Below are 24,110 nucleotides of genomic sequence, written 5' to 3' on the forward strand. Positions count from 1 at the left end.
CGGATTGCGCGCGGTACGTTATGAGCTATGCCACATCGCCGAAGCGCGGCACCGCGTTCAATCCGCGCTCGAGACGCCGACCGAATGCGGAACCGACGCGGAGCGGGCACGGTCGCGGCCACACGCCCGTCGCATTGAGCGCGGATCGGAGGCGGAGCGGTGCGGAACGAAGTAGATATAGACGGTCAACCAAATCTTGTCACTAAAAAAAGGCGCGAAATTCAAATTTTCTATGGGACGTTATCACTTTGCGTCTACATTTTTCAAATTTGCCGCCTTTTTCTACTGTCAAGATCTGGTTGACCAAGTATAACAATAATGTTTGCAACGGATGTTACGGAGAAACTGATTGAGTGTGTTAGACAATATTCATGTCTATACGTAGAGATTTTTCTAGCACGAACGTCATGTTGTTAACGCTTGACAAAATAAAAACATCGATAATCCTGTTATCGATAAGTACCCTTTCAAGTCCTTCAACGGTCTTTTAAAACGTCCATCTAAAAATAATCAATATGGAGATTTTAAGTATGAAATATGTAAAGTATTAATTTCAGTTTTGTTATTCTTGTTCATTTATTTCTAAATGTGGTCTTTGTATATGACACTTATCTTATAAGATAGGTGTCGATAAACTAAATATCGGTCGTGCTAGAAAATCTTTAGAAAAGGTAACTTACAACGCGGTTCCGCGATCAAACCGCTTTCAATCCGCCGACCGCGCTCAATGTGACGTCACCGACTTCCTACCGCACCGCTCCGCGCCGGCTCCGGATCGCTTCCGCGTCGATGTGACGGAACCTTAACAGTTGGCCCCTGGTTTACCGTAACCTCTCGTATGCCAGAACGTGGATCCGTACAATAGGCATTTAATTCTTATTCATTTATAAGGAACTCACTCACCTGCAATAATATGTTACTCTTCAAAGGTCGCAAAAATATGTGACACGCTTTTATGGCTCTACAAATAAGATCGTGTCAGATATTTTTGCGGCCTTCGTTGTATAACATATTATTGCAGGTGACTGTACTAATCTACGTTCCGGCTGGGAAAGGATAAGAAGCTTATAAAGACACTGGAGGTTCCATATGGAACATACATTTGAGACAAACAAATCTGTTCTTGAATTACGTTAACGCAACCTCTAGTGATTTAAAGTTTTTTGGTATACCTTTGTTGATCGGAAGACTTCCTAACGGCGCTTTTCAACGCTTTCTACGTGTAACATTGTATTTTTAGTAGACCCGCTCTACAATGCCATTAGCACAAGGGCCGACTTACATATTCATAAAAGTTTTAGCAGTGTCCCGAACAATCCTGAATTCCATCGCATATATGCATAGACAAAGGGGACTCAGGGTTTTCATACGATATTGTTTTTCTTCTTTTTTTTTAATACCCTGGGTCACCCCAGACAACCATGTACCGGACCATAGATGCTTGTGTTTCGGTAAAAATGTCTATGGTAGGTATAATGACGTAGGGGTACATCCATTCCTTGAACAAATTTGACTGTTTATACGTCTTGATTGTTCAATAATATGGTATATCATGCAACAAAAAAATAATTTACTTGGATAATACAGGCGCGAATCCTTACGCTACAAAAAAATGTCTCCGAATCGTCTTTTTTTGCAAATTTGAAGGCATCTATTTACGAAAATACATGAAAGTAAACATTAGTCATATAAAGCTCATTATAATTCCGAGGAGGTGTGTTACTTTAATAACAAAACTTCCGTGAGACAAAGACATATTAAATATATTAAAAACGGGTCACTTAAAATACGTGAGTGACCCGTTTTTAATATATTTAATAGGTTTGTTACTGCTTACTTTTGTGTGTTCTCGTTATTTACTATCCTATTTCTGATTAACATATTTCTGAAATTCAAGGGCATCTTAACCTTATATGTGATTGTGCAGCGGCCAATTTGTCTTTTAGGATAATTTCACCTACCCGAAAGCGACATTAATGGTTTTAGCTGAGTAAAAACATTCTGTGTTGCTTACGAAGCTTACTATTGCCACTATAGTTCGGTTTTTTTAGCATTAGAAAAAAGGTAAACAATCTTGACATGTCTTTTTATTGGAAAATGCTTTTTATAATCAGTAACTACTAGTTACTTATGCAAAAGAAAGCAAAACATTGTAAATGTAATCTAAATAAATTTAATTTAATTACATAAAAGATATCAGTGGTACTACTAAATTAATAAAATAATAATAAAATAAATTGAGCCTATATACGTCCCACTGTTGGGCACAGGCCTCCTCTCATGCGCGAGAGGGCTCGGGCTATAGTCCCCACGCTAGCCCAATGCGGATTGGGGACTTCACATACACCTTTGAATTTCTTCGTAGATGTATGCAGGTTTCCTCACGATGTTTTCCTTCACCGAAAAGCTAGTGGTAAATATCAAATGATATTTCGTACATAAGTTCCGAAAAACTCAACTAAATTAATAATAATCTTAAATCTAAAATATGCCCTTGATGCATTGTACCAATCATGCTGGCGGCATTTCCTCGTTGTCAATTAAATTGTCAATTATTGAGAGGCTGGATCACTACAGCAAGTTAGTAAAGGCAATTTAGTCGTGCACAATCACGTTGTGATTACGTTAACCGTTCCCCCGCTCTTGTGGCGTAACTCGGTGGCTCCTGGGTCCGCAGAGCCGGCGTTCGCGTCGTCCTCGGAGGAGGAGTCGGCGCGGCTGGACGCGGCCACGCCTCCCGACGACGGACCCTTCGCCTTCCGCAGGAAACCCGGCTGCTTCTACGAGCTGGTGAGTACATCACTAACATACATCGGGGTTTTCGGTGCGGGAATGATTTCGTGTATTTATAACGTATATATATATATATATATATATATATATATATATATATATAATTTATATTATATTCCTCGTGCAAAGGCTGTCCCTGGTGATCCAGCGTGGCAATGCTGCGAGCATCATGGGCACCTTTGCGCCGGGAACGACTTGAAGCGTTGTCTTTTTTTTTAATTTATAATTTTAATTTGTAATTTTAGAGGTTAAAATAAAAGTATATTCTATAATATATATATATATATATAATATATGTAGTATATATAATAATTATATACCAAACTATGAATTAAACGTAGGTAGTAAGGTCCAAATGTGGTTAGAAATGTTAAATTAGTACCGTTTTTTGCAGTTTTTACCTGTTATTTGGCCATAGTGCATTTTTTTTAGCATTAGAAAGAACTCCACAGAAGCAAGCGTGCAGTTTTTAATCAGGCTCTTTAATTGTTAATAATTATTGAATTATCTAATGTAGCATGGTCAATACATATAATTTAAGTACTTCAAATTATTACCGCTAAAAGTGCCGGATTTGGAATCACAAACTTACTTCTGCGAAGTTCTTTCTAATGCTAAAAAAATTTGAATTTCGCGCCTTTTTGTACTGACATGATTTGCTTGACCACACGACATTGCGTAACTGGCTTCGGGCAATGTCGTGTGGTCAAGCAAATCATTTTCAAGCCTAGGGGCTGATTTCAACGGCGCGCGAACTCGCATGCGATTTTAGTTACACTGCGGACTGTTGGTTACGTCCAATTCAACCGACTGATCAAAACCCGCAATGTAATGAAACTCGCATGCGAATTCTCGCATCGTCTAAACGAGCCCTTAATCCTACTGTAACTGTAAGACAGGTTTCCTACTTTTGCTGGCTAGATCGAACTACGGACATTTAAATTCAAAATTAGACATGACAACCACACGACAAAATACCATCAGTTCACGGACGGACAGCCAAACAGACTGCTCACAAGTATAAAGTTTTCTTGTTGTTTTGCTATATAAAACTTCAGCATTTGGATAGTTGAAATTGTTAAGTGTTAAAACGTGTATCTATAAAACATGTTACTTCTACTATTGTGTTGGAACATGTTTAGGTGTCACTTTGGATTTGGTGTTGCTAATGAATTTGTATGGTCCCAGCCAACCTCGACGCTCAGCGGCGACCCCGTGGATCCGGACAACAAGGACGGGCTCTTCGAGCACGAACTCGACGAAAGGCATAGGTAAATAATTAAACTGTAATAAGGGATAAACGATTTGTTGTCTGCAATCTTCTTTTACGTTTTAGTCTAAGTTTATTTTATGTAAAATTTTAATTCTTCCGTGCTATTTTGTTGTTAACCGTAAAATTGTTATACAGAAAACCCTCGTGTCGTTTTACTGGTGGGTGGGATTAACGGTCCACACGCTGAAGACGTAATATTGTAATGAAGTCGATTATTGTAGGCGTGAAAAGTAACAACAAAGAGAATTGTTCACTCTCAGTCGCTGTGGCCGAAGTCGCTTATGTGCATACCCCGCAACGGAGCTAGCAAAACCGTAGCATATGACAGTTTTGTGTCAGGGTTGGCGATTATGATGAACCATTTTGCTTTAACTTTATTGTATGTAAGATTAATAAAATTGATCGAGAACCTTGTTGATCCTCTTCCGATATAACCCGGTTTAATTTACTGTCAAATAATATAAATTAACAGGTCAATGTCAATATTAGATGCGTTTCAATGTATCTGTTATTTTGTTTATAAAATCAGGTTTTTTTTTTGCATATATTTCAAATATTAAAATGGAATTTTCATTGCTTGAAAATATTGGTGTGTTTGAAAACAAAGAAAAAATATTTTTTGTACTTTAGTTTATGCGTAGTTGTGATAACCTTGACGTACAACTGCTACAGATTTGCTAGCTCGGTTGCGAGGTATGCTTATGTGCATCATTATAATTTTGTGATTATAGTGTTAATATTTAACATTAGGATAAAACAACAGCACAGATTAAATAAAAGTACTAGGTACAGAAGATCCATTCGCTAACAAAACGCGTCTATTACGACAGATATGACCGTTAGGTGGCGCAAGCGCGAGCAGGCGTCCGTTCCGTAGCGGTGCGCGGCAACTACTATGGCTAGACACCAAACACCAAAATTGGTGGGGACCGCATGTATTTGTAGGTACTTGTAGCGACGCGACGAAATCGCGGAGGGAGCCACGTCTGACAACAGTTACAGCTGTGAGCGTGTGCTATATGTTTAAATAGTTGTATAAAGTGACCGTTTCGTTGCAGGTTCAACCTCACGTGGGTGTCGGAGCCGGCGCGGCGCTGCGTGGGGTTCGCGCGGCTGCGGCGCGGGCGCGGCGGCCGGCTCGCGCTGGACCGGGTGCGGCACCCGCTCGACGACCTCTGGAGCGAACTGCCGCCGCCGCCGCACCACACGGAGCTGGCGGAAGAGGTAGGTTCCCTGACATGTCACCACCTAGACCTGGACCGGGTCCGACACCCGCTCGACGACCTCTGGGCCGAGCTGCCGCCGCCGCCGCACCACACGGAGCTGGCCGAGGAGGTAGGTTCCCTGTCATGTCACCACCTAGACCTGGACCGGGTCCGACACCCGCTCGACGACCTCTGGAGCGAACTGCCGCCGCCGCCGCACCACACGGAGCTGGCGGAAGAGGTAGGTTCCCTGACATGTCACCACCTAGACCTGGACCGGGTCCGACACCCGCTCGACGACCTCTGGGCCGAGCTGCCGCCGCCGCCGCACCACACGGAGCTGGCCGAGGAGGTAGGTTCCCTGTCATGTCACCACCTAGACCTGGACCGGGTCCGACACCCGCTCGACGACCTCTGGAGCGAACTGCCGCCGCCGCCGCACCACACGGAGCTGGCGGAAGAGGTAGGTTCCCTGACATGTCACCACCTAGACCTGGACCGGGTCCGACACCCGCTCGACGACCTCTGGGCCGAGCTGCCGCCGCCGCCGCACCACACGGAGCTGGCCGAGGAGGTAGGTTCCCTGTCATGTCACCACCTAGACCTGGACCGGGTCCGACACCCGCTCGACGACCTCTGGAGCGAACTGCCGCCGCCGCCGCACCACACGGAGCTGGCGGAAGAGGTAGGTTCCCTGACATGTCACCACCTAGACCTGGACCGGGTCCGACACCCGCTCGACGACCTCTGGGCCGAGCTGCCGCCGCCGCCGCACCACACGGAGCTGGCCGAGGAGGTAGGTTCCCTGTCATGTCACCACCTAGACCTGGACCGGGTCCGACACCCGCTCGACGACCTCTGGAGCGAACTGCCGCCGCCGCCGCACCACACGGAGCTGGCGGAAGAGGTAGGTTCCCTGACATGTCACCACCTAGACCTGGACCGGGTCCGACACCCGCTCGACGACCTCTGGGCCGAGCTGCCGCCGCCGCCGCACCACACGGAGCTGGCCGAGGAGGTAGGTTCCCTGTCATGTCACCACCTAGACCTGGACCGGGTCCGACACCCGCTCGACGACCTCTGGAGCGAACTGCCGCCGCCGCCGCACCACACGGAGCTGGCGGAAGAGGTAGGTTCCCTGACATGTCACCACCTAGACCTGGACCGGGTCCGACACCCGCTCGACGACCTCTGGGCCGAGCTGCCGCCGCCGCCGCACCACACGGAGCTGGCCGAGGAGGTAGGTTCCCTGTCATGTCACCACCTAGACCTGGACCGGGTCCGACACCCGCTCGACGACCTCTGGAGCGAACTGCCGCCGCCGCCGCACCACACGGAGCTGGCGGAAGAGGTAGGTTCCCTGACATGTCACCACCTAGACCTGGACCGGGTCCGACACCCGCTCGACGACCTCTGGGCCGAGCTGCCGCCGCCGCCGCACCACACGGAGCTGGCCGAGGAGGTAGGTTCCCTGTCATGTCACCACCTAGACCTGGACCGGGTCCGACACCCGCTCGACGACCTCTGGAGCGAACTGCCGCCGCCGCCGCACCACACGGAGCTGGCGGAAGAGGTAGATTCCCTGACATGTCACCACCTAGACCTGGACCGGGTCCGACACCCGCTCGACGACCTCTGGGCCAAGCTGCCGCCGCCGCCGCACCACACGGAGCTGGCCGAGGAGGTAGGTTCCCTGTCATGTCACCACCTAGACCTGGACCGGGTGCGGCACCCGCTCGACGACCTCTGGGCCGAGCTGCCGCCGCCGCCGCACCACACGGAGCTGGCCGAGGAGGTAGGTTCCCTGTCATGTCACCACCTAGACCTGGACCGGGTGCGGCACCCGCTCGACGACCTCTGGGCCGAGCTGCCGCCGCCGCCGCACCACACGGAGCTGGCCGAGGAGGTAGGTTCCCTGTCATGTCACCACCTAGACCTGGACCGGGTGCGGCACCCGCTCGACGACCTCTGGAGCGAACTGCCGCCGCCGCCGCACCACACGGAGCTGACCGAGGAGGTAGGTTGCCCGTCATGTCACCACTGTTGTTAGACACAAGGGGAGCGTAGCCCGAACACCGAAGCCTCCAGAGCGACTAACACTTCGTAATTTGAAAATGTAAAGTTTGAGACCACTGACAATCCAACCTCTAGACTGAGCTTAGGCCAATTCTTTCATGAAATCAATGCTGCCAAAAATACGGGGGTGCGGGGGGACGAGGTGAGCGAATCCCGTGCCGTTCAAAGACACGGACCAATCACGGCACGGGATTGACTCGAAGATGGAGTAACGCTACCGTATGTGTGGCAGAGGGGGTAGCGCGACTATGCTATGTCTAGAAGTTGGATTGTCTGTGTTTGAGACAAAATAATCATTACCGTAAAGATTTAACATACAATCTTTGCTCTTCAAACTTCCTTTTTGGAAGATCTTTATATCAGCCAAATATCATATTTTACAGGAAAACTCAAGGCTTCGTCACACAGGCGCGTTTTCCGAGCTGGGCGTGAGCGGGACGCGCCGCTTTTAGATATAAAACACTCACGCCGCGCCCGGAAAACGCACCTGTGTGACGAAGCCTTTAATATTTCCGTGAAAAGTGTTGTTGTACGCAGCATACAACCTAAAGTAAAAACCAAGGCAAAACCAGACAAAGAAATTGTTAAAATGCAGAACTATTTCTCAGCCCTGAGCACGCCCTCAGCGCTATACATATTATTCAAGATAAGAGCTTTGTTTACTCTCAAATTTTTACTGACTTTAATAAACAAGACACTAATCATCTTCTCTTCTCTTCTCTTATCTACAGGTGGACCTCGAAACAAAAGTGCACAGAACGCCCAAAGAAATCAGCCGCGACTACCACGCTACCGGCAAGTACCCGTGGCGGCACGCGTTCCGCAACCACCTCCGCCGCAACCCCCACCTCTGGCTCAAGGACGAGCCCGACCTCAAGGCCGTTGACCTCAGGGACCTCGACCTCGACCTCGGGGTCAAGTGCAAAGTGGAGCCGGAGCTCAAAAGTGATATTAGTGTTAGGACTATAGATACTGTAGACAGTGAAGTGAGAAAACGCGCGTGGAGTACTAGCGAAGACAGCGATAGCAGTCTGCAGCCCGTCGAACAGGAGTTTGAGAAGTTTATCGATGAGGTTAATAAGAAATGGTGAGTTTAATAAGCTTAGGGCCACTTGCACCACCCCACAAACCTGGGGTTAACCGGTTAAACCGTTAACTCAGTTATAAATTGTACCGGGAACCATGGTAACTCCAGGCTTTACCGGTTAACCCGGGGTTAGTGGAATGGTGCAAGTGGCGCTTATTGTTTTATAATGTAGTTATGCTTTTATAACCCCTTAAGCGGCAATGCAGTGTCTTTCATTTTCACTCTTTGGAGTAAAAACTTTAAAATATTTAAGTAAATGTGTATTTGACGCGCCATAGCCATTTCTAAATATATAAATATGAAAGTTAATACATACTTTGGGCCTTTCGGAAGATAAAACATCTAATTCCAATGTTCTGACTAGTCAATTTTTGACGGGCATAGGTATAGGAAAATTACGCTAAATTGAATCTTTTGACTTTGATATAAAGTTCAAATATCATTGGGAAATATATTCCCTCCACCTTAAAAGGCTTAACTTACAACTGCAACTTTAGTTTGCCTAATAAATAGACCATCGTCGATGAAATCACAATGGTTATATGTACCTGCATTGCTAGAAGTAGCGGTGGTTTATTCCCTGATCCCTATAAGACAGGTTTACCTACTATTCCTAGGCTGTCTAACAATAGAATACTTACTCCCAAAATGTGCATTTTTGATGCCTAAATAAATCATTTTTAGGGTTCCGTACCCAAAGGGTAAAAAACGGGACCCTATTACTAAGACTTCGCTGTCCGTCTGTCCGTCCGTCTGTCCGTCTGTCACCAGGCAGTATCTCATGAACCGCGATAGCTAGATAGTTGAAATTTCCACAAATGATGTATCTCTGTTGCCGCTATAACAACAAATACTAAAAATAAAATAAAATGAATATTTAAGGGGCGCTTCCATACAACAAACACGATTTTTTTGCTCTATTTTTTGCTGATGGTGCGGAACCCTCCGTGCGCGAGTCCGACTCGCACTTGGCCGGTTTTTTCATTTTCAATACCGTCCCTTCCAGGTTACACTTCCGACCAAAAACGCCGCCCCCCTCCCCGGCGCACGCGCCGCCCGCCGACTCGGTGCCCGTGCAGCCCGACACGCCGCTGCGCGTGGAGCTGCGCCAACACGGAGCCCCCGCCTTCACCACCGACCACTTCACGCTCGCAGACCTCATGCCCGAGCTGGGAGACCTTCACAAGGACCCAGGTACTACCAGACCCTTCACATATACTTCATATGGGGTCCCGTTGTTTCCCATCAAGTTTTAAGTCGTAATGTATTGTTTGTCATATTATCATTAGTCATAAAACTGAAACCGTTAACTTTCAGTATTTTCGTAAGGTTATCCTATAGATAGGTTAGGTTAGGATTGTTTTGTGGCAATCCTGAAAAGTGTCGCGTTTCTGAACCAAATGAATTATGACTAACGAAAATGCGGGCAAACAATACATTATGGCTTATAATTTGGGAAACAATAGAGACCCACTTCATATACACGCATCAGAAGCATAAGGATCTCCGAGCGTGAAAAAGATTGGGAACCCCTGCTCTATAGGAAGTCTAGTAGTGATTTCTAACGACGCGAGTACGCCATCTGAACAGAGTTTATTAACTTTGTACCAGTGAATCCTGGCAGGGTCGCCATGTACAGATGGATACTTTAATGAATAAAATAGAATAGTGATTACATGTGTTTATTGGTTTTATTGGTCAAACACAACTTACAGACTAACTCGATTACATAATTGATACATAGCTTATATAATAAGTGCACAAGTATCTCTACACATACACCACAACTTCGTCACACTATAGCGGGGCATATGCGGGGCGCGTCGTTTAACGCTTAAGGGTGAATCAACTTTTTCTTATCACACGTTGCCATGGTTACGTTCTCCTGGGTCACTCTTTAAAACCTGATTTTTACGCATTTAAATACTTATTAACCCTTTCCATTGAGGGTCTCTATCAAGCGTGTCAGAAGGTGGTGTACAATGTCTTCTAACAAACTATGCTACTATTGTCTTTTGGCCGACCGGACAGAATAACAACAAGAAATAGTTGATCCACCCGTAAGCGTGATGCGCCCCGCTCAGGCCCCACCGCTGTGTGACGAAGCCTCTCCTGTATATATACATATAATCATACATACATATAATCACGCCTATTTCCCGGAGGGGTAGGCAGAGACCACGGATTTCCACTTGCTACGATCCCGACATACCTCTTTTGCTTCCGTTACTTTCATAATATTCCTCATACACGCTCGCCGGTTTAGGGTGCTCTTGACCTGGCCTTTCTTCAGGATTTCCCCGATCTGATCGAAGAAAGTTCGCCGAGGTCTGCCCTTTCCAACTCCCTCTTCTATTTCTCCCTTATACACTCTCTTTGTCAGCCTTCTTTCACTCATTCTTTCCATGTGTCCAAACCATCTCATCTCAACATACCTTTCTCAATTTTTGTCACTACATCTTCGTTCAGTCCACACTTTTCCCTTATCACACTGTTCCTAATTCTATCTTGTAATCTCACACCACACACACTTCTCAACGCTCTCATTTCCACTGCATTCACTTGGCTCTGATGCCTCTTCTGCCATACCCAACTTTCGCTACTATACATGAGTGAAGGCACCACTTAAAATGTACTTTTTTGTCCAGGACTATCGGAAGAGCAAGGCTCGAGCCTCCCCTCGGAGTCGGAGCTGAGAGCGGGCGCTCGCTCGGGGCGGGCTGGGGCTCGGGGGCCTTTTTTATCCCTCGGGCGGGGCCCGGCGGCGCGGGGCCCCGCGCTCGGCTGCAGCGCCGTGCGCGTCACGCACGACACGCACCCTATCTACATGGATAGACCCGCGCCGGTCAGTATACGAGTAAACTTTGAATAAATGTCATATACTAAGAAAAAGTGACCAAGGCCTCCATAAGCCTTCAGTAAGAAGTGCATATACTTGGAAAAATTCGACCTATGCCGCTGTGGCCCGGTGGCCGAATGGCTCAGGCACCTGCCGCGATAGCAGAGGACGCTGGTTCGATTCCAGCCTGGGGCACTGGAGGCCTTGGTCACTTTTTCTTAGTATATGACATTTATTCAAAGTTTATAATTTATAGTAGTGTGTCTACTTGAAATAAAAACAAATTAAAATATTTTCTGAAAATAATTTAATTTGTTCTAATACAGTATACGAGTATCCGGAGATTTCATATTCATATGTGACGACCGGTCTGGCCTAGTGGATAGTGACCCTGCCTGTGAAGCCGCGGTCCTGGGTTCGAATCCCAGTAAGGGCATTTATTTGTGCGATGAGCACAGATATTTGTTCCTGAGTCATGGTTGTTTTCTATGTATTTAAGTATTTGTATATTATATATATCGTTGTCTGAGTACCCACAACACAAGCTTTCTTGAGCTTACCGTGGGGCTTAGTCAATTTGTGTAATAATGTCCTATAATATTTATTTATTATTTATTTTATTTATATTCATATTTATTTATTTATTGCAACCATGGTATTTTTATAGATATTACAATGTTTGGATAGTTCCACATGGACCCTGGGAGGGCATAGCAATATTACATGCTTAGGATCTAATCTTAAATCTATGTGTATAATATAAAAGTAAGTATATAAATATACCATGGGTCCATGTGGAACTACCCAAACATTGTAATATCTATAAAAATACCATGCTAAAAAAAATTGACTTATAAGTCAATTTTTTTTTAGAATAAAGTCGAATTGAATCAGTTAATTGTCAATATGTGTATTCAATACAAATAGGCAATGATTTAATTATTAAGTAATGTCTAGTTAATGAGTATATAGTAATCAGAATGTAGATTTAATGTAGTAAAAGTGGGTTAATATTTAGATGCAGTATGTCAACAAATTGATTCAGTTTTGATTCATTTCCAGGGTTCGAAAGGATAATTTAAAGGTTTTAAAGGTTGTCTGGAAGAGATCGCTATTTAGCGATAAGACCGCCTGTTGTTTACCTCTGTTTGTATTTCTGTTTTATTTGTATTGTCTTCTTTTATTGAGGTGTGCAATAAAGAGTATTTGTATTGTATTGTATAATTATCAATGATATGATAAGATAAGATCGTCAGGATATTTATCGGATAATTATCGCGATAATTATCTGAATAATTTTAAACCCTGGAGACTTCACTGTGCAAGCTCAGTCTGGAGAGATTTACATCGGTGCCAAAATAGACGATGAACAAAAGACCGTAAAAAGTTTTTCATCCTACCGAGTGCGCCAACTAGGTTAAGAAAGTACTTCATTTCATATGTATGATCATGTCCGACACGAACAATGAAGTTGATTGTTAACATGTAAATGATTACGCGCGGCCGCATCCTGAAATCGAAGAACTCACAGTACGAATCGCTTTGCGTCGTCGCATTACCGCAAGAGCGCCCTAACGGCTCGGCCGCGACATTGCGCGACTGGCGGCGGCGACAACCATAGGTTGGAGCGAGACACAGCGTTCGGACCTTTCGTTCCCACCTATGGTCGCCGCCTATCGCGCAATATCGTGACCGGACCGTTATGTTCGACTTCCGCAAAACAATTCGCTGAAATATTGTTTTTAGGGTTCCGTACCCAAAGGGTAAAAACGGGACCCTATTAATAAGACTCCGCTGTCCGTCCGTCCGTCCGTCCGTCCGTCCGTCCGTCACCAGGCTGTATCTCACGAACCGTGATAGCTAGACAGTTGAAATTTTCACAGATGATGTATTTCTGTTGCCGCTATAACAACAAATACTAAAAACAGAATAAAATAAAGATTTAAGTGGGGCTCCCATACAACAAACGTGATTTTTGACCGAAGTTAAGCAACGACGGGCGGGGCCAGTACTTGGATGGGTGACCGTTTTTTTGCTTGTTTTGCTCTATTTTTTGTTGATGGTGCGGAACCCTCCGTGCGCGAGTCCGACTCGCACTTGGCCGGTTTTTTAACACATTCAGTGCTGAAAACCCGACTATCGGGTATTTTATGATTTCGTCCCAGGCCGGACGACCTGTAGGCGTGATCGTGGTACCTACTACAGCTTTACATGTCGAATTTTTTGTGGCCTGGCGCGGATGTGTCGTTTGGCTGGGTGGTAACAATGATATTATATAACCATAGATAGGTTATACTCATACTTGAGGAGCACAAAAAATACTTCCATATTTATTTCTGTACCTACGAAGAAATCTGTTATTTTTGATTAATTTTCTCATTCCATCCATCTTTGTCACACTCGTTGTTAAACATAAGGTCGACCCTTTCTCTTTCCGTGTGCGGGAGCTCGTTAGCACGTGCACATTCCTCGCTTGTCCAGCCGCGACTAAAGGCAACTTGTCCAATTTGTCACATGTTAAGCGCTTCAATTTTGGAACGCCTATAACCTATCTTGAGTTATAAATCATTGGGTGGTAATGAGTGTGTTAACGTGTGCAGATCCCGGCCCCGGTGGTGGCGCCCGACCCCGTGCCGGCGTGCCGCCTCATCGTCGAGGAAGTCAACGAGGTGCCGCAGGTAACCACCGACCATCAGCTTAGTGTTGAGTCGCTCACTCGTGAGGCACCTCATTTGTACCACTCATTTTGTTAATTTGTCGCAGTACTTCGTACCGCAAAAATGTCTTACTTCACTCCTCTATTCATTTTACTTGATTCTAAAATTATCTTTCTCCTAAAAGTTCTATTCTTAACCTCCAGAATTGCACTCCAATTAAATGTTACTATTTATTTATTTATAAAGGAAGTGATGAATACATAAATATGTATATACATTAAATATTTTTGTCGCCGTTGGAATTAATGGAATAGTCGACGCTGAAAATATGCTAGTACCTCACCTCATTTGAAGTAAGACATTGTAACACCTCATTTTAGAAAATGAGGTACTCATACAAACTCATTTTAAATTGATGTCCTACCCATCACTATCAGCTGGCTGCCCGCACCAATGTGCACTGCATGGTGACATCTAGTCACCAAAGAGCTAGACTAGACTGAACATTAGAGATGCACCGGATATCCGGTTACTATCCGGTGTCTGGCCTATCCCGCCGTTATTTTACTATCCGGCCGGATACCGGATAGCGACCTACTATCCGGCCGGATACCGGATAGTAAAATTAACACATTTTGGGGTAAAAAATGGAATCTAAAAAACAGTCACGGTCATAATGCTAACGACACTGTAAATAGAAATGAATACGTAACCAATGTCACACAATACACTTATTTGTTTACACAAAAATACGCGCGCGCACTTGTAACTATAAACGAACTTACTACGTAATGACATGATAAAACTCGTTACGATCCTAGAAATGTGTCCGCGCGAACGTTCACTACGAAACAGGTCGAAACCTGCACGACGCCCACCTGCAAAACTCAAAATATAGGTATAGTTCCGCCGGCCGAATATCCGGCGGCCGGATACCGAATATTCGGCCAGTGTCCAGGCCGGATATCCGGTATCCGGCCAAACAACTATCCGTTGCATCCTCAGATCATAGAAGGTACTAGATATCTGACGGGGGCGTGGCGCGTGTCGCCGCAACATGGTCAGGCTGACCATTTTTCTTTCCGCCGTAAGACCGGTGAGACAGTCGCAATTTAGCTGTCGTAGAAAAATGTGCTTGTCAATTTACGTAAAATGCCGGTTTGTAGCGTTGTTTCGTGTAGAAATAGGAGTGCTTAGGGATCATGGAGTTACATACCACATGTGAGTACATTTTTTTTACGTTTTAGTCAATAAAACAACACATTTTAACAAATAAATCCAGTGACATATGATTTTACTGAGTCGGACCATTTTGCCAAACAAACGCGTGGCAATTTGAATATGCATTCTACATTGATGGCTTAGCATGGAAAACTATTTGTAGTGTGCTAGGCAACGGCGCAATGCATTAAGCCGCTAACGATATCCACAACGGCATTGTTGTTTCTTAGTACGACCGCTAACCGGTTCCCTTCTTTCCGCAAGGAACTAGAGTGGCGCTCGTGCATAATTGAGGTTTAAGCGTTATCGATAAAAATATCTGGATATAGTGTATATGGATGTAATTATTTTTCAATTAAAATTTTACTATTATTTTGTAGTAGTATACCTATTAATTTTTAATAAAATGCAGTAGGTAGGTACGTCAAAGAAAAAACTGTTTTATTACATTGTAGTTTATACCTATAAGTAGGGTTTGCAATCCGGATCCGAAATGTATGAAATTATCCGGATCTGGATCCGGATCCGCGGATCTTCCCATACATTTCGGATCCGTCGTGAAAATCCTACTCGCGTCTAACGACAATCCCAAAGTAAACAATATAAACAAACAGTAAATAAAATCGTTACTAAATTTTATACCAATTATGTTAGGTACGTTTTGATAAACATATAACAAGCTTTCGAATCATTGCTATTTTTTTATTAAAAGCTTTGTATTACATTCTATCAGTAGAAACCTTTGTGACAAAACTTTATGGATCGAATAATATAGGTACTTACCTTAATCGTACCTTAAAAATCTTAGCTCGCAAATAAGGTCAAATGTTTAAAGGTATATAAATTAAGTCAATGGCAATTATTACTTAAAGCATTTTAATGCCAAAACAATAAAGTCATGTTTAGAACATAATACAAAATATCGATAGCTGTTGTAAATTTATCGACTTGTCCTACTCTCTAGCGTCGCCGCTCTTGTCCTTTACCCCGCGCGGTTCGGCCAATCACAGCGCGTGAGTTGGTTGTCTGGCCACACCCTCAATGATGTGGTGGGGCACAGTTGGAGACACCGAGTCTCGTTGAAATTATGCTTCGTTATAAATCTCCTTACTTCTATGATCTGAGGTTGCATCTCTACTGAACATAGTAGCGCTACCCCCTCTGCCACAAATATACGGTAGTTTTACTCCATCTTCGAGTCAATGTGTCTTTGTGTGACGTCCGTGTCTTTGAACGGACCGATCAGGGCACGGGACTCGCTCACCTCGTCCCCCGCACCCCAGTATTTTTGGCAGCATCGGCTTCATGAAATAATTGCTCTAAACTCCGTCTAGAGGATTCCTAGTATATGCATCTAATTCATTAAAGTTAGGGTGAAGTGAATTTAGTGTCTTCTGCCTGGGGTAATAATAATAGGCCTTTTACCATCTGTGTCAGATGTTTAACCCTTTAACCGCCAGAGTCTGATATATAAGACATTACATATCCAGCTCATTTCGCCACAGTCTGTTAAATAAGACAAAGATCTGATTTGGTTTTTACAGCACATTTATAACTCCCGTAACTATGACAACCTTACTCTGCGTGGTACAATTACTGTCGGTGGCGACACGAGCACACTCGATCAAAAATTGCTGGCGGTTAAAAGGTTAAGCAGCATCCCGGTTATGACACTTGTGTTCGTGGCTGTATTGCCCTATACGAGAGAGGATCCCTCGGCCACACACGCAGCAGGTGTATGCTCCCCCAGGTGGGCGGGGCTTGGAGGCCTGCTCGTTTTTAGGGTTCCGTACCCAAAGGGTAAAAACGGGACCCTATTAGACTCCGCTGTCCGTCCATCCGTCCGTCCGTCCGTCTGTCACCAGGCTGTATCTCACGAACCGTGATAGCTAGACAGTTGAAATTTTCACAGATGATGTATTTCTGTTGCCGCTATAACAACAAATACTAAAAACAGAATAAAATAAAGATTTAAGTGGGGCTCCCATACAACAAACGTGATTTTTGACCGAAGTTAAGCAACGTCGGGCGGGGTCAGTACTTGGATGGGTGACCGTTTTTTTTGCTTGTTTTGCTCTATTTTTTGTTGATGGTGCGGAACCCTCCGTGCGCGAGTCCGACTCGCACTTGACCGGTTTTTCTTTTAATGAGGAAAACCAAGCATCGTCGTGCCTGGGGTACATTGAGAAATATTCGTGGCTCTCGGATATAACGCTCATAGCGTGAACCGGGGCATAGAGAAATATAGTAAGATAAGAGTGCTCACTCCATACTAGGATGTATTCAATGAAACACAATAGCGTTCATGCAAGACTGTTTTATTATAGATATTGACGGTGGGTACATATATTGATATTTATACCTACCTACATAAGTACATACATCACACATACATCTGTTTTGATACCAAAAAGACTATTAATTTCAGTGTCTACATCTAGCATCGAGTAGCGAAACTATCAGTACTGCTACTTGACAACAGATGTAGCACCGACCGGAAAGTCTTATGTGAGCATAAGACTTTCCGGTCGGTGGTCTTTTTGGTATCAAAACTGATGTATGGAGTGAGCAATCTATGTATTTTTTTCTCTATGACCAGGGACTGCTTACTCATAGCTACGGGAATTTCTAAGTCAATATGACACTTGTGCACCAAACTAACCTCTTCCTCCCTTCCAGATAAAACTAGAAAAGAAGAAAAAGGACGACACGATAGAGGAGATCCCGCTGGGCCACGGCGTGCAGCTGAAGACGGTTCAGACGAAGCACTCGCCCCTGAAGAAGCACATCATCACGTCCGCGCACCGGCGCGCCGACCACGAGCCGCAGATCCGCGCACAGGTCACCGACACGCTCAAGGTACGCACACGACACGCCGTACGAGGTCCTGAAACGGCCTCAAGAACTGTTTTCTGTCTATTCTTGCCCTATGTTGAATCGGGAAATAAGAGGGAATAGAGACCGTGCACGTTGGAGGGTTGGCCTTCTTAAAACTTAAAACGATTCACACAAATGTTTGTTAGAGAAATTTTATCCTGAATAATAATCCTATCGATAAGTATAATAAAATAGCGAGTGTTTGTTTTTTACAAACTTTTATTTAGTTTCGCATGTCCCATTGTCTGTCTGTAATCAAATCTTGCAAGTTAAATTTGACCCACTTCCCGGTTTCCGATTCAGCTGAAATTTTGCATACACATGTAAGTCGGGTGACTATTCAATATTATGGTACCATCGAGATGATCTGATGATGGAGACAGGAGGTGGCCATAGGAAGTCTGTGATGAAACAACGCAACCTAATTGTGTTAGGGGTTTTTAGAATTGTCTCGATGAGTATTAGTTGTCTGTCGTAAGAAAAGTACAGTCAGTGATAAAAGCTTGTACCAAAAATGAAAATTTGCCTAAAACTTATTTAATTTTAGTTGGTTCGAGTCCTGGGCGAGGCAAGCGAGTTTTAGAAAATCTTTGAATGCAGTTTTGTTTCTTTAAAAAAATAAAGGAATGTCTCCTTTAAGTAAAATGAGCCAACTTAAGGATTTAAGGTAGTTTCCCTCCAGGGCCCGATTTATTTTTCCACAAATTTATATAAGTGCTATTTTGGAATCTCGTTCTTTGCGATCCATGTTTCATCTCACTATATTTCTATCCTACACCGACACCGACATTGATACATCTTGACGGGATTTTATGTAAAAAAAACAACGAGTTGCACTCCGGGAGTGCCGGCAGAAGTGAAAACTCAATGACATTGTAACAGTTTTTCGATCAGGTCACGTCTTACGAATTTTCAATCTGTCGAATCTGTCGGTCACGTGACCTGTCGCGAGTTTAACATTTTTTCCCCATCACAAAAAGTGCACAGCGCCGCTAAAGAAGTTTTCACTTCAAAAATATCAGTAAACAAGACAAGACCAGTGAAACCTGTGTCGAAACGTCGGTAAATAAAGGTAACTAAATTAAATTTCGCGATAGGCCGTCTATAAATCGTCAGGTGACAAGCAAAAGTTACTAATTACTATAAAATATTTAAACAAAAATCAACCTCCTTTTCGTACTAATATGGTTCACTATGACTATGAACTTGTGGTGGTACTTAGTGACTTTTGCTTGTAATTGTCACCTGACGAAATGTGAGTTAATATGTGTTCAAAACGCGAACGTTTTTGGGTCGATCAACTATTTCTTGTTGTTATTCTGTCCCATCACCCAGGAGACAATAGTAGCATAGTTTCTTAGAAGAGCTTCTGTACCATGTTCTACAAACGTGCTTAGTAGATGTCCCATTATGGAAAGGCCTTATAACTACCAAAAAATTCAAGTTTGGTTCATTTAAATACGAAATAACTAGTATTTTAAGAGTGACCCAGGAGACCGTAACCATGGCAACTAGTGACAAGAAAAAGTTGATTCGCCCTTTTAATATAATATAAACAAGATTTACAATGTTTTGTGTACAGGTGCGGCTGCAGAACCACCTCCTGGCGTCGCAGGCCAGCGTGGTGAGCAGCGGCGCCACGGTGGTAGGGCTCGTGCAGAACGGACCCTTCACCGCCGTCCCGTCGCAGCCAGGTCCGTTTCTCTACATTTCCTTCTTGTGACAACACTTTTTCATAAACTTTAGTCGCATTTCTCGTAAAATTTTGCACTTTTTCATCGAGCATTAGAGATGCACCGGATATCCGGTTACTATCCGGTATCCGCCCTATCCGGCCGTTATTTTAGTATCCGGCCGGATACCGGATAGTAAAATTAACACATTTTGGGGTGAAAAATGGAATCTAAAAAACAGTCCCGGTCATAATCGAATCAGTTTATTCTTTTGAAAGTGATAAAACTCATTACGATCCTAGAAATGTGTCCGCGCGAACGTTCACTGCGAAACAGGTCGAAACCTGCACGACGCGCACCTGCAAAACTCAAAATATAGGTATAGTTCCGCCGGCCGAATACCGGATATTCGGCCAGTGTCCAGGCCGGATATCCGGTATCCGGCCAAACAACTATCCGTTGCATCTCTATCGAGCATAGTTATATTTGTCGTATTATTTGGAAAGCAGTCTATCGCTCTTAGAAATAGATTTCGACTATCGATTTTTTTTTATTGTGTAGCCATTGATTTATTCATTATTAAGCTATTTAAAGACCTATAATAAATTATCTTGTCACATCACTTTTTCATCGAGCATCTAGTTGTATTTGTCGTAAAATTTGGAAAGCAGTATATCACTCTTAGATTTCGATTATTGTTTTTTTTTCATAGCCATAGATTTATTATTTTTTAAGCTATGTTTACATAGCTAAGACCTACAATAAATCCGTTTCGTACAGTAAATTATTTTGTATTTTTGTTCACACGAGTTCTAACAGATTTGAATGATTTACGGTTAGTTTCACTAGACTTATATCGATTAGGGTATTTGACTGTATTTAAAATAAATTATTTTACACCATGCATGAAATAAAGCACCAGATGATTATTAGAGAAACGTAGACAGCAGTTATTTTTAGACACAATTTATATTTTAAAACTCGTTTAAAACTATAAAGAGTAGGTGATTTGATCGTGACTTCACATGCTAGTGTTTCATATAAATTCCATACTAGCAAAATCGTTTTGACAGTTCGAAAAAAGAAACTGATTTGACTAGTAGTCAAATACCCTATACAAAAGGTTCATACCCCGGTCGATGTAAGATGTATCTGAACATTGAGTATTACAAATTACACACGGCTGTATGTAGTTGTTAGTCATAGACTAGGAATCCTCTAGACGGAGTTTAGAGCAATTATTTCATGAAACCGATGCTGCCAAAAATACGGGGGTGCGGGGGACGAGGTGAGCGAGTCCCGTGCCGTGATTGCTCCGTTCAAAGACACGAACCAATCACGGCACGGGATTGACTCGAAGATGGAGTAAAACTACCGTATATTTGTGGCAGAGGCGGTAGCGTTACTATTCTCAGTCTAGAGGATGTCTTGTCTGTGTTGTTAGTTAATTGGATTGTTGTGTAGAGTAAAACAGAGAGGAATGGCGGCGTGTTGTGAAGCTCGCCACTAGTCGTTGAAATGAGGACCACGACCAACAAGAGTGAGACGATGTAGAAGAAATAGCATAATAGGCTAGTTGACAAGTTTTTATTAATGGTATCAGTCGATCAGACCGGCTATCATGGTCGCATTTTTATCACCTGTCATGCTATGCGTCACTTTCGCACTCACATATTTGTTAGAACGTGACAGCCATGGTGACAAATGATAAAGAGCCGACCATCTTAGCCCTACAGGTCTGAGGATTAAATGTCTACAAAAGTCAGAAATGGTCAAAGTCTGGCAATCATACTTTACTGACGAAACGCTCCTAACAAAATGGCAATACCTCGTGTGAAATGTAAGGAATCGAATGGTATAATTTTTTATACTTTTTTAATCTTTCGTATTTTTTTATTATTCCCGTATATTTTTTAAGTTTCCAATTTATTCTGATTCTATCTAATATATGGGAGACCGAGCTTTGCTCGGGAAACATATATAAAAACTCAAAAGCGCGTTTTCCCAGGGATAAGACCTAGCTAGATCGATTTTTCGCCACCCAAAACCCCCATATAGCAAATTTCATCCAAATCGTCAGAGCCGTTTCCGAGATCCCCGAAATATATAAATAAATAAATATACAAGAATTGCTCGTTTAAAGGTATAAGATAAGATTTAGATATAAAATGTGTCAATATCCCTATTTTTAATTTTTAACAAGCAGAAACGTCTGCGATCGATGCTATTAAGCTTAGAATAAATTTAAAAGTGGAAAAATTACTGTCTCGGGTGAGACTTGAACTCACGGCGCTCGAGTATCGATCCAGAGGCCGTGAGTTCAAGTCTCAACCGAGACAGTAATTTTTCCACTTAAAAAAAAATCTAATATCCCTATTGGTGTTGTAGTAATATATGTATATATTTGATCAGGCGTGGTGACCTCCGCCGTGAAAGACCTGACTGACTGACTTAAATCAACGCACAGCCCAAACCGCTGGGACTAGAAAGTCCAAATTTGGCAAGTAGGTTCCTTATAAGGTCTAGGGGTCCACTAAGAAAGGATTTTTCAAAATTCATCCCCTAAAGGGGTGAAATGGGGGTCCAAAATTAAAAAAACTCTCCTGCGCGTGCGAAGCCGCGGGCAAATGCTAAGTGTAAGGCCTGAGTGGACGCTCTTGTTGTGCGTGCAGCGGGGCGGGGCGTGCGGCGTGCATGTTAAACAAATGCGCACGTATAGGAGCGGCCTTAGTGCACGCTGCTCACATCACGCGTGAGCCACGCTGCACGCCCCGCCGAACGCTCCGCTTCGAGCGTCCACTCAGGCCTTACACTAATATGTATATGTCACCGTAAAATTGTAAACACTCGTCATATTACAATCTCGCTAGTTACATTATAAACTGACGGTTTTTTTTTTTTTTTTTTTTTTTTTTTTTTTTTTTTTTTTTTTTTAAGAGGGGAAAAACCTAACTTAACCTACGTTAGATTATAAACTAACGGGTTCACAATCTTACGGTGTCATATATATTTGATCAGGCGTGGTGACCTCCGTGGCGGTGTCGGTCGCTGGCGCGGGCACGTCTTCCCCGCGACGCGGCGCGCCGCTCGTCCCGCTGGGCGGGCGCGGCGGGCTGCTGGCGGCGCCGGTCGTCGTGGGCACAGTGGGCGGCGTGGGCGTGGGCGTGGGCGCGGTCGGCGTGGGCGTGGGCGCGCAGAACAAGCTCAAGGTGCTTCACGCGCACCCGCTCACGCACGAGCAGCGCGCGCAGCTGCTACAGGCGCGCGCGCACGGTACGTTACACTAGTTATAACCAGGGATGTTGCGAATATTATATTATATATATATCATATTTAGATTATTAGTGATAACACGTTGTAAAAAATTTTTGTGCTAACCACCATTTGTTTGTTAACCTGTTGCTATTGGTGGGAACCTATAATTGGCTTTCTGTTATTTACATATATAAATATTGTACAATTGATAGCTGTTGGTTCTCCGAATAATAAATAAATAAATAAATAAATAAATAAATATCCGCATCCGCAACCGCGGAACATCCGCATTATTTTCAACATCCGCATCCGCATAAAATCGATGCGGATTTAATGCGGATGCGGATGTGGAACAGGTTGGTACAGGAACGTCTTAGCATCGGCGTAAGTGCTAGACTGCTAGGTAATTTAGTCATTAACCAAAAACTATTAGAAATGAGCAGTCAAGCGTGAGTGGGACTAAATGTACGGAACCCTTGGAACGCGAGTCCGACTCGCACTTGGCCGGTTTTTTTAAATAAAAATTACTAAAATGTAATATTTGACGTTTTTTATGGTACTATCTTGACATCCGCATCCGCATCCGCGGATGTGAGCCTTTAAAAATCCGCATCCGCATCCACGGATGTCAAAAAATCGGCATCCGCAACATCCCTGGTTATAACTAGAGATATTATATATCGACACGGACAAAGTGCCCAAAATATGTATACACGACCTTATTCCCATACATTAAGGTAGTAATATTTTTATTACTTTGCCTGTGCTCTTTTTAGGTTTCCGTACCCAAAGGGTAAAAACGGACGGACCCTATTACTAAGACTCCTTTGTCCGTCTGTCTGTCACCATGGCTGTATCTCATGAACTGTGATAGCTATACCGTTGACATTTTCACAGATGATGTATTTCTGTTCCCGCTATAATAACAAATACTGTAAAGTACGGAACACTCGGTGGGCGAGTCTGTCTCCCACTTGTCCGGTTTTTTTTTTATAATTGCTCGCTACTTATCTCATTAATTTTAACCAAAATTATTCTTGATTTTGACAACTTAGGGCCAGTTGCACCAACCACATTTGACAGACTGATCAACGTCAGCGGCTCCACGAGAATGTCGCTTACGTAACGACATTATTCTAATACTTCTGAAAATG

The 24,110-nt window shown here is 43.8% G+C and overlaps 1 protein-coding gene and 1 long non-coding RNA gene across 2 annotated transcripts in view; one reads left to right on the forward strand and one right to left on the reverse strand.

Annotated features, from left to right (window-relative positions):
• The window catches only part of LOC134658999 (uncharacterized), a 187,876-nt gene that overhangs the window by 156,946 nt on the left and 6,820 nt on the right, over positions 1-24,110 (forward strand). Inside the window, exons 10-20 of the mRNA XM_063514606.1 lie at positions 2,678-2,790; positions 3,982-4,064; positions 5,125-5,290; positions 8,079-8,434; positions 9,441-9,628; positions 11,083-11,279; positions 13,874-13,951; positions 17,831-18,010; positions 19,611-19,747; positions 21,093-21,097; positions 22,720-22,974. Coding sequence (XP_063370676.1) covers positions 2,678-2,790; positions 3,982-4,064; positions 5,125-5,290; positions 8,079-8,434; positions 9,441-9,628; positions 11,083-11,279; positions 13,874-13,951; positions 17,831-18,010; positions 19,611-19,747; positions 21,093-21,097; positions 22,720-22,974 — 1,758 coding nt within the window. The remainder of the gene's footprint in view (positions 1-2,677; positions 2,791-3,981; positions 4,065-5,124; positions 5,291-8,078; positions 8,435-9,440; positions 9,629-11,082; positions 11,280-13,873; positions 13,952-17,830; positions 18,011-19,610; positions 19,748-21,092; positions 21,098-22,719; positions 22,975-24,110) is intronic.
• On the reverse strand, positions 10,559-11,043 carry LOC134659189 (uncharacterized). The gene is made up of 2 exons (XR_010097783.1): positions 10,870-11,043; positions 10,559-10,821 (listed from the first exon to the last, which is right to left on the reverse strand). It is a non-coding gene; the product is annotated as an uncharacterized LOC134659189 (long non-coding RNA).

The sequence above is a fragment of the Cydia amplana genome, chromosome 24 (assembly GCF_948474715.1).
Source record: "Cydia amplana chromosome 24, ilCydAmpl1.1, whole genome shotgun sequence".
NCBI classification, from domain to species: Eukaryota; Metazoa; Arthropoda; class Insecta; order Lepidoptera; family Tortricidae; genus Cydia; species Cydia amplana.